The sequence below is a fragment of the Sinocyclocheilus anshuiensis genome, unplaced genomic scaffold, assembly GCF_001515605.1.
Source record: "Sinocyclocheilus anshuiensis isolate Anshui unplaced genomic scaffold, SAMN03320099.WGS_v1.1 scaffold334, whole genome shotgun sequence".
Lineage (NCBI taxonomy): Eukaryota > Metazoa > Chordata > Actinopteri > Cypriniformes > Cyprinidae > Sinocyclocheilus > Sinocyclocheilus anshuiensis.
This window is the reverse complement of record NW_015546055.1, coordinates 1,285,086-1,294,249: the sequence shown is the minus strand read 5'-3', so window position 1 is coordinate 1,294,249 and position 9,164 is coordinate 1,285,086. Positions and strand designations below refer to the sequence as shown.

At 37.5% G+C, this 9,164-nt stretch overlaps 1 protein-coding gene and 1 pseudogene across 6 annotated transcripts in view; one reads left to right on the top strand and one right to left on the bottom strand.

The window, feature by feature from the left end:
- The first annotated feature begins 245 nt into the window (after positions 1-245).
- Positions 246-2,564, top strand: LOC107699272 (trichohyalin-like; annotated as a pseudogene).
- Positions 2,565-4,952: 2,388 nt separating this feature from the next.
- Positions 4,953-9,164, bottom strand: part of LOC107699270 (phosphatidylinositol-binding clathrin assembly protein-like) — a 51,382-nt gene continuing 47,170 nt past the window's right edge. For all 6 annotated transcript variants that reach the window (XM_016500476.1, XM_016500480.1, XM_016500478.1 and 3 more), the window contains 4 exons: positions 9,033-9,092; positions 7,467-7,571; positions 6,609-6,712; positions 4,953-5,526 (listed from right to left, as the gene is read on the bottom strand). In XM_016500476.1, coding sequence (XP_016355962.1) covers positions 6,620-6,712; positions 7,467-7,571; positions 9,033-9,092 — 258 coding nt within the window. In that variant the 3' untranslated portion in view covers positions 4,953-5,526; positions 6,609-6,619. The remainder of the gene's footprint in view (positions 5,527-6,608; positions 6,713-7,466; positions 7,572-9,032; positions 9,093-9,164) is intronic.

The following is a 9,164-nucleotide window of genomic DNA, read 5'->3' as shown; positions in this document are numbered from 1 at the left end:
CGCCCCCTGCTGATCGAGTTCACAGCGGCAGTTAACGTTAGTTTCCTTAACAACGTGTTATATCCGGAAAAATGTAAAATAAATACGTAGAATAAAAAAAGAAAACGCAGATCACAGGTAGGCTCATATAGTTTGCGTTCTCACCCACAGATTGTTATCTTAACACGGTCTCTTTGAAAGTGTCATAAATGCTGTTGCTTTTGTTTGTTTGTCATAAAGATGATAATTTCCTGACATAAGGGAAAATGAGCGAGATATTAGATACACCATCTCTGTCAGAGGCCTTCATACAATTCCAGTTAGTACGGTGCTTAATATTGTTACTGCTTTGCCTATTCTTGTGACTATTCTTGCCTATATAGGCTCTCTTCTAATAGAATTCAGGTTAAAATGAAAGAGATTGAAGATTTTGAGAAAGAAATAGGCCAACTAGAAGATAAGAAGAAAAAAACTGATAAAGCTGGTATGTTATGTTTGTGAAGATGATGGAGGAAGACTAAAATCAAACACGTGTCTGCAGCAGGAGCAGCTGAGAGAAGAGCATAGAGGTCATGTGCGTGAACTGCAGAAACAGATGAAGGAGCAGGAGAGGAAGCTGGAGCAAAGGCAGCGAGAAGATGAAGAGCAGGTGGAGCGCATGGCCCGAGAGAACCTGGCGCTAAAACACAAGCAAGAGAAAGAACTAGAAGGTAGTTGAGTGACAATAACAAAGTTTTGAGGGAAGAGTTCACTCAGAAATGACTGTCATCATTTACTCACCCTCATGTTCTAACCTACTGTTACAATAAATGGGAACTGAATCTTTCAAGCTTGAAAAATGATGCAAAAATACCATAAATGTAAAATATAAAACAGTTCCACTATATTCAACAACATCTAAAGCCATATTTCAGGAGTGGATTCATGTACTAAGACGGTGATACCAAAGACCAAATTTAGTACACATTATTAATAAAACATACTGTGTAGTTACAAGCAAGCAGATACATTTTAATATCACTGTCTAAGTTAATACTGGCGAGTCGGAGTAAACTTTTAGAATTTTGGGCTGAACTAACCCTTTAAGCATTTTAGAATATTCCCACTTTTCAAGCTTCAAAAAAGATGTAAAATACCATAAAAGAACATTAAACACATTAAAAATGACTCGTGAGCTATATTCATAATCTCATCTAAAGCCATGTATGATAGCTTTGTATTTGGTGTGTTCATGAGAATCAGCAAGGTCCAGTTTGGGAACGAATCATTCAAGAGTCGGATCTTCTCAGTGAAACAGATGGTTCAGTTCATAAAACCGATCTGAATGATTCATTCACGAATTGAATAAGTTATCGAGCTGCAGACTTTCCAGTGAATAAATCATACAAAGCTACAGCTACAGAAAACCTATAGCGTACAACATGCACAGTATGGACTACTTTTATGGTGATATGTGACACATAAATCAAAAATGTACATTGCTGTGCCTCAGTGAGCTTTTTAAAACGTTTGTGTGGTTTATGCAGTATTGTGTTAATATTTAGAACTGTGCTGCAAGCTTGCAAGTGAAGGAACTGCAGGCGGAACAGCAGGTATGGCTGCAGTATAAGAACAAGGGCAGCATTAAAGACCAGCAAAAGATACAAAAACTGGAAAAAGATACTGCCTTAACACAAAGGATTTTTCAGGAGATATTAGGTGTGTTTTCCATTGTTCTACTTAACTCAGAACACAAATATTCATTATGTTTAAATATAAAATAGATTTATAAAAAATGTATATTAAAAAAATGAATGACTTAATCAAAATTTGCGTGTAAACAAAAATGTAAATTGTAAATTTTTATTTTATTAATTTGTATGTAATATGTAAACATCTGCTATGCGAAACAGCTTATTCAGGACAGTACTACTAAATAAAAATAATGAATAATACTTTGTAGATTCTTTAAGGTATATGTAAACTTAAGACAAAAACAGCATTACATTTAAATTAAATAACACAAATAACTGAATATAAAAAACCCAGAATATTTTCAGAGATCTCTGGTTGCGGCTATTGATGAAACTGAGCAAAAGATAGCACAGAGTTTAAAGGATGGAATTCAGCTCGCCTTTGAGGTGCTGCGGACGTTATTGTTGTCTGAATTGTGACTATTACGTCTGTTCTGAGGTACTGAAACTCTCTATGTTTCAGAGAGCAAATGAAAACCTTGATAAGAGTAAATTCGAGATTAAAGAAATGCATTGGCTGAAAAAGCAGGTGTGGTCATGTTTTAGGTTCTATTTTACATACATCTTTTTGTACATGCAAAGATTATACAATGCAGCTAATCGTCCATATCAGGTTCCCCTATATAATGAGAAGGTCGCAGTGTTGGAATCCACCATACAGAAGTTAGAAGAGGAGATCTTGGATCTTGTTTCACAAGTAATGTGTTTCTTGCACAATCTGCTAGCCTTGAGTCCCATGACACCCACAGTATGGACAGGAACATAATGAAAATAAGCCTTGAGGAAACATCGGGTAATCCAAACATCCCTAATAATAGCAGTGTTCAGTCTAAGAATATAAAAAGACTTAACTGAACATGGTGCTTTATAATTATGTTGCATCGACCTTTTATAACCAATAGATGGCATCATAACAGTAGCATACTGAAACAGACTAAAATATCAGGAGAAATCCCTACTTCAATGACAGTTGTTCGGCTAGTGCTGGACCCTTGGAAGTACGCAGATTGAAATCTGCTAGATTTGTTCAAGAGTGAATGAAATTCTATATGATTTCTTCTAGTTGGGAAGTAATCATTTTGAATTATTAGCAAAATATAATATATGCTCACATTCAATCTTATTTGTATGCCTAATATGTCAAAAACGCAAAACATTTCTTATCGTCACATTCTGTCAGGAATTACATGACACATCATAATACCACACAAAGCTCTCAAGTATACTCTCAGTATTAGCAGTTGGATGGAGGATGTGTGACTCTGAATGCTGCCACTGTTCAGCCCTCACTGAATTAGAGGAAGTATTGTCATTATATCCACAATACATTACAGGACATATATCTAACAGCTACACATACTACATTGATGTTGGCCATCAAATACCTGTCATTAATCACCCATAATGCCTATTCCTTTCCAGAGCTGGTTGACAGACCCCCATATCCCCTCCAGCCATTAGCAGAAGCCGAAGGGGCTCAACAGAGAAGCGATGCAACCACGTCTGGTAGCACAACAACTTCCACCCCACCTGACTTTAGCAAGATTTTCAGCAGTCAGACTGATTTCACGTTAATAAATTGTACTACATTTATAGACAATGCTTGCTGTGTTTGCCCCACCTAGTCACATTAAGGGTGAAGATGGCATCAATAAACAGTCATTAATTTTTGATTAGCAATGAATGCATGACTAATGACACGCTACCGCAGAAGGGCCCACTGTGCTTATGTTTGAGATATTATCAGGCAACATACCCAGAAAGGATCTCTGCCAAAGGCAGCGAATCTTAAAAAGGCCCTCTCAGTGGCACATAAGCAAGATAAGATCTGTGGAAACACAGTGTCTGTGATTTTCCCACTGCCATTTCCAGGCATCATGGGCTAGAATATAGATGACACAAGTAGGGATGGGGAACAGTCACTGCCCTTGTTAGAGAAGCCAAACTGGAACCCGCTTTAACGTGCTGCATTTGTGTTTGTGTGAATGGGCCGACGCATCTGGGCTTGCTGGAGCAGATGCTGATGTGCGTGATAGGTAAAGCATATCCCCTGCACACACTGCCGAACGACCCCGAGGAGATGACCTTTGACCTGCTGCAAACTGAAAGGTGGCCGGTTACAACAGAGGTCATCAATAGAAAGTTTCAACAGTCAGTTTCACAGTCTGGAGAATCTGATGCATCTGTGAAATTCAGCAGTTGTTGGATAAGAATTTAAATACAGAAATGGCAATAATTCCCATCGACTCCAAAAAAATAACTAACTAAATTAAATTAAATTAAATTAAATTAAATTAAATATATATATATATATAAATATAAATATATATACACACACACAACACAATGTAAAATAATAATAAAAAAAGGATGAATCAATAGACAGTTCTGTGGAAGCTGCACTTTATTTGAAAATCACCCAAATTCTGCTTCATTTTTTTTTTGTCATATAAACAAAATAGAATCTGCAGGGATGATGCAGTAAATATGCTAAATCAATGGATAGAATCGCCCTCATATTCGGGCCACCCTTTGTGTAATTCCCTATTGGACAGGGCCTGATTTACATACATGGAGCACTGATCAACAGCACCCCCTCCCCCCTTTTCATCACTCTACTGGACCTACAGCTAGACACTACCAACCCCATCCTGATACAGCAACCTGCGTTTCTCGCTCACAATCGCACCCACAAACACACACACAATTGTTCTCCTCCTGGATGGACCGAAAATGAAAGCGACTCTGCACATTCAGGCTGAAAAGGCAGCCATATAACGGTCAAATGTAAAATAATGACATGCCAAGCAGAAAGCAATACAGATCTTCCCCAAATGCAATGTCACTGAATCACAAATGTAGTGCTTTGCTAAATGCTCCCTCACAAAAACCCACCCACCCACCTCCCCGGGGCACAGAACTGACTATGTGGCATAATGATTCATATATTTTATCCTATGTCCGTTACGAATGGAGGGCGGTGAGCGTTTGAGCTACAAAGAAATTGCACTAGACATACAACTGCTTCTGAGAATACTTAGTGCTGTATCAGTCAGTTTATAGGTGTCCATTTCCCCCCATTTTTATATTATATATATATATTTGTTTTCATAATTCAGTCAATCAAAATCCGAATTACACAACCAATCATACCCATATGAATGCATAATTCGAAACACCTCCCGTAAGGAAGAGTAAAAAAAAAAAAAAAAAAGACAATTAATTTCTTTCATGTCCTCCGTGGGTAAATCATAAATAAATACAGACAATACACAAGGAATGTCTACTGCAAACCTCATAACAAAAAATAAAAATAAAGTAGAAATCATAGTAGAAACCAATGTTAGAATTTCTAATGGGTGATGGTTAAATCAGGTAATGCTTGATTGGTAATTGGATAAAGACAGAAGTCCACCAAAATCCCTTCTTGATCCCTCTTTTTGCCATTCCATGGAAAAAAAGTGAAGCCGTGTTTGAGTGAAAACCCACCACATTCCAGCACTCGCGCTCTCTCAACACCCATGAGTTTCGTTACAGATGCAGATCGGTACAATAACTGTTACAGCGACAAATTACAAAGTGAGCGCTGTGTCCTCCATCTCTGGGTAACAGAGTCTTACCCATCCCAACCCCACCCGTCATATCCCATAAAGCCCCTCCCACCCCTCCCTCTGATTCCTGTACAGGTTTGTACTGGGGCAGAACTCTCCATGAAGAGTCGAATAGCCAACTGGAGAGAGATTAAAGGTTTGAGATTTGCCGTATAAATCATCCTTGGGAAGCATCGACCCTCCTTCACCTACATGAACTGCATCTGGAATCAAAGAAATGCATATTTACGGATACCCGTCAAAGTGTCATTTTAGAACATGTTTTTGTATATTTGACACATTGTGATGAACGGACACATTATGACATTTTATACCAAGTCCAGGATAGTAAGTTTGAATGTTTTTTTTTGACGATTGACTGACCATCCTAATTTTAATGTCACTAAATGAATTGAATATGCAAATGTAACCAGTAAAGCAGCCAATAAATGATGAGATGAGTTTATGAAGCTACAACTCAGGTTAACTTGCTACAAAAATTAAAAATGATTAAAACTTAAAGGGGCCATGTCACTTTTTCTTCCCCCCAAAGTTTTATTTGTACCAAAACCATTACTAATGCTTAGAAATAACATGTACTGTACACATACAGCCAGATTTTTCTAAATCGCACATACTCTGTACACTTAGCTCACACTGTCCCGGGTCATTGCTTCACAGTCGGAAAAGAAAAAGATACAAAATAACAATAACTACTGGAGGCCGCCACAACAACAACAGACACCTGCGTTGAGCGCTTGTTTAAGAAGGTTAAGAGATAGTAGTTTAAAAGCGTTTAAAGACATTTTTAGCTCTCATAACTTATGGGGAGTATACACGCAGACACTAGACAAGGATGACACTTTCTAATGCACCTGTCAAAACAACTGATGGATAGAACAGAGTCCCACCCTACATTTTTTTTAATTTTCCGATAATCCTTATCATTCAGATGTATGTCATAATACAGAAGAAAAGATCTGTTGCTACTTCCATTACATCGTGACTGAAAGATTTGATTCCACAGGATATGACCCCTTTAAATCAAAAGGAAATACAGAACAAAATCATGAATGATTTGTAAATGAACTTGAAGAGCTTGATGCTATACCTTTTAAAGCATAAAAATGGCTCTGTTGAAGCTGAAGCTGAATTTACAAATCACATCATTGATGTATATAGAAAACATTAGTATCGCAGCACATGGAAAACAGGGGTAAGAGTTTTGACAATAGAAACACAAACACTGTAATAAAGCAAGAAGCACCTGTTGATCAATCACACACACACAGCAGACACGCTGTACCTAAAGACGCTCTAAAGGAAATCCTTCAGAGACAGCTGTGCAAAAGGGTCCTGTCCCGGAGCTCTGAGAGGACTTGAACTGGAAGGACTAGAGGCTGTAGAGAGCTAGTTCAGAAAGAACAAGAGATTGAAGGGGTCCGAGGACAGCCAGGAAACACTCAGACACACACACACACACACACGAGAGGAAAATTCAGAGCCAGACAGGCTAGAGAATAACAGAGGTTCAGAAAAAGAGAGGGGTATTTTCTAGCCACTATTTCCTGCGCTAACAATACTGCAGAAATGAAGCAGAAATGAAGCAGGGGTGGCACGATATGTATTTCGAGCTGGAATACATATCCTTCCCCAGAGATGTGTAAAGGCATCAATGCTAGTGTTCATATTCAGAACAGCACTGTGATGGCCCACGAGGGTGAACAAACTAGAGTGCATTCTGAATAGAACCTCTGGCATTCTAGAGCTGCTTCTAGAATAGAGCGTGATCAGTCAGGGTTGAGCGGATGGTTCTATTACAAGAATGATCATGGGGCTGGATAAATGCAAAAACATTTATTAAAAAGCGGAAACCCATGGATGCTACTGTGCTCTGAAATGGACAAATTTGATTGGATTAGGGTGTTGTCACTTTAGCAGCAAAAAAAAAAAAAAAAAAAGTCAGAACTCACACAGAAACCTCTTTCAAAACTAGCAACTAGTTGGTCAATCCAACTATTACTTTCATTTGGTCAATGCAAAACTATTAAAAATGACTAGATTTTGTCTGTGAAAATTCACTAAACAATGTGACCGTAAGACTTGTAAATTTCATTGTTTGAGGGTTAACTGATTTGTAACCACATTGTGTGTGAGATCATACCTGTGCCCCTGAGACTGGGCCGAAGGGATTGGCCGGCCGCATCACAGGCTGAGTGTACATCATGGTGGGCTGGGTCATCATGGTGATGGAGCCCATGTGAGGGGGCTAGAAAGTAATAAAACCAAAGTTAAAGGAATAAAGAAATGAAGTGAGCAATGAGTAATGCTCGTCACGGCTGTTGGGACACAGCGTTTCTATCTGGAACTTTAAATGCCAATAGCTTACAAAGTTTCTCTGTTGACATCATATTTTGTTTGACAGTACTGAAACTCTGCAAACAGGAACGTGAGACAGTCTGAACCCACTGTTCTGGAGTTACTGTTTAACTCCACCTGAGCTACATGACACGCAGCAGACAGGAAAAGTGGGGTTTTTGGAGCAACTCATATTTTACTACATTAGTTCTAACTCTTAAAGAAAAAAAGCTGAGGTACACACAAAAATTGGACTGGAGGATTCAAAATGGATGAGTCATAATAGCAGTTATGTAAGTGCAGATGCTGTTATTGAAAAGCGTCATTTACAGAGCGCCATCCGCCCTTTAAGCCATTAACCACGGCCTGTGCTGACTTTACCTGTATGGCTTACTCAACCTCTATTACTGGGTTCTATTGAGCACATTGTAAAGCTGTAAAAGATGGCTAAAAGACTTAACACTCAAATTTGATTATAGATAGAAGTATCATGCCCATGTGCCCCCTCAGTTCAAATTAAATTCAATTAAAAAAAAAAATAAAAATAATAATAAAGAATAAAATAATTTATAAAAAATATAAAATTATAGTTTTTAATTATAATATATTTATTTATTACCAATAATAATAATAATAACACTAATTAATATAATTAAAATACAATCAGGTGCTAAATCAGGTTTTTAAAATACGTCCTCCATGTTTAATAAATAAGCAAACAAGCAAATACAATTATAATTTAAAATATAATAAATTATATGACATAATATCAAATACACATTATTTTATAAAAAAATAAAACAAATATATCATTATGAATTAAATTATAAGGTACTACATTAGAATGTACAACATGGGTCCTCTTTCATGTGTAATAAATACAAAAAATACATAATTTAAATAATAATAAATAAAACTTAAAATATATAATTATGAATAAAACAAGGAGCTACATCACATCTTATGTCCTCTCTCATGTTTAATACATAAACAATAAAACAAACACACACTAGACTATCCAGTCTTACACCAGAAAAAAAAAAAAAAGAAGTGTTTCAAGAACATGCAACACACACGCCCTGATCTTTTTTTCTTAAAGCTAAGGGTTCATGGAGGAGAAAGCAATGTAGTCATCCCTGTTAATGTGATGAATAAAATACACAGAGGAAAAAAAAAAGTAATGTTGCCCTAAGCTCAATAAAGAGGTGCTTCGGACTCTAGAGAGCCTTTCACTGTGTTCTGCACACCCACACTGCTCCGGTGGGGACTTACTTACAGCATCGCTGCAGCCTCTGAATATACAGGAGATGAAAAGCTAATACGTCTGACACTGATGGAGTGAGTGATGCACAAATCTCCAGTTTGCACTCACCACTGCGTATCCCATCATTCCTGTGGGCGTTGTGGCAGGGAAGGCCATGACAGAAGTAGCCTAGGAGAACATGTTCGGCGTTAGTACAGAAATACCACAGGTAAAACATAAGCTTTTTTTTTTTTTTTTTTG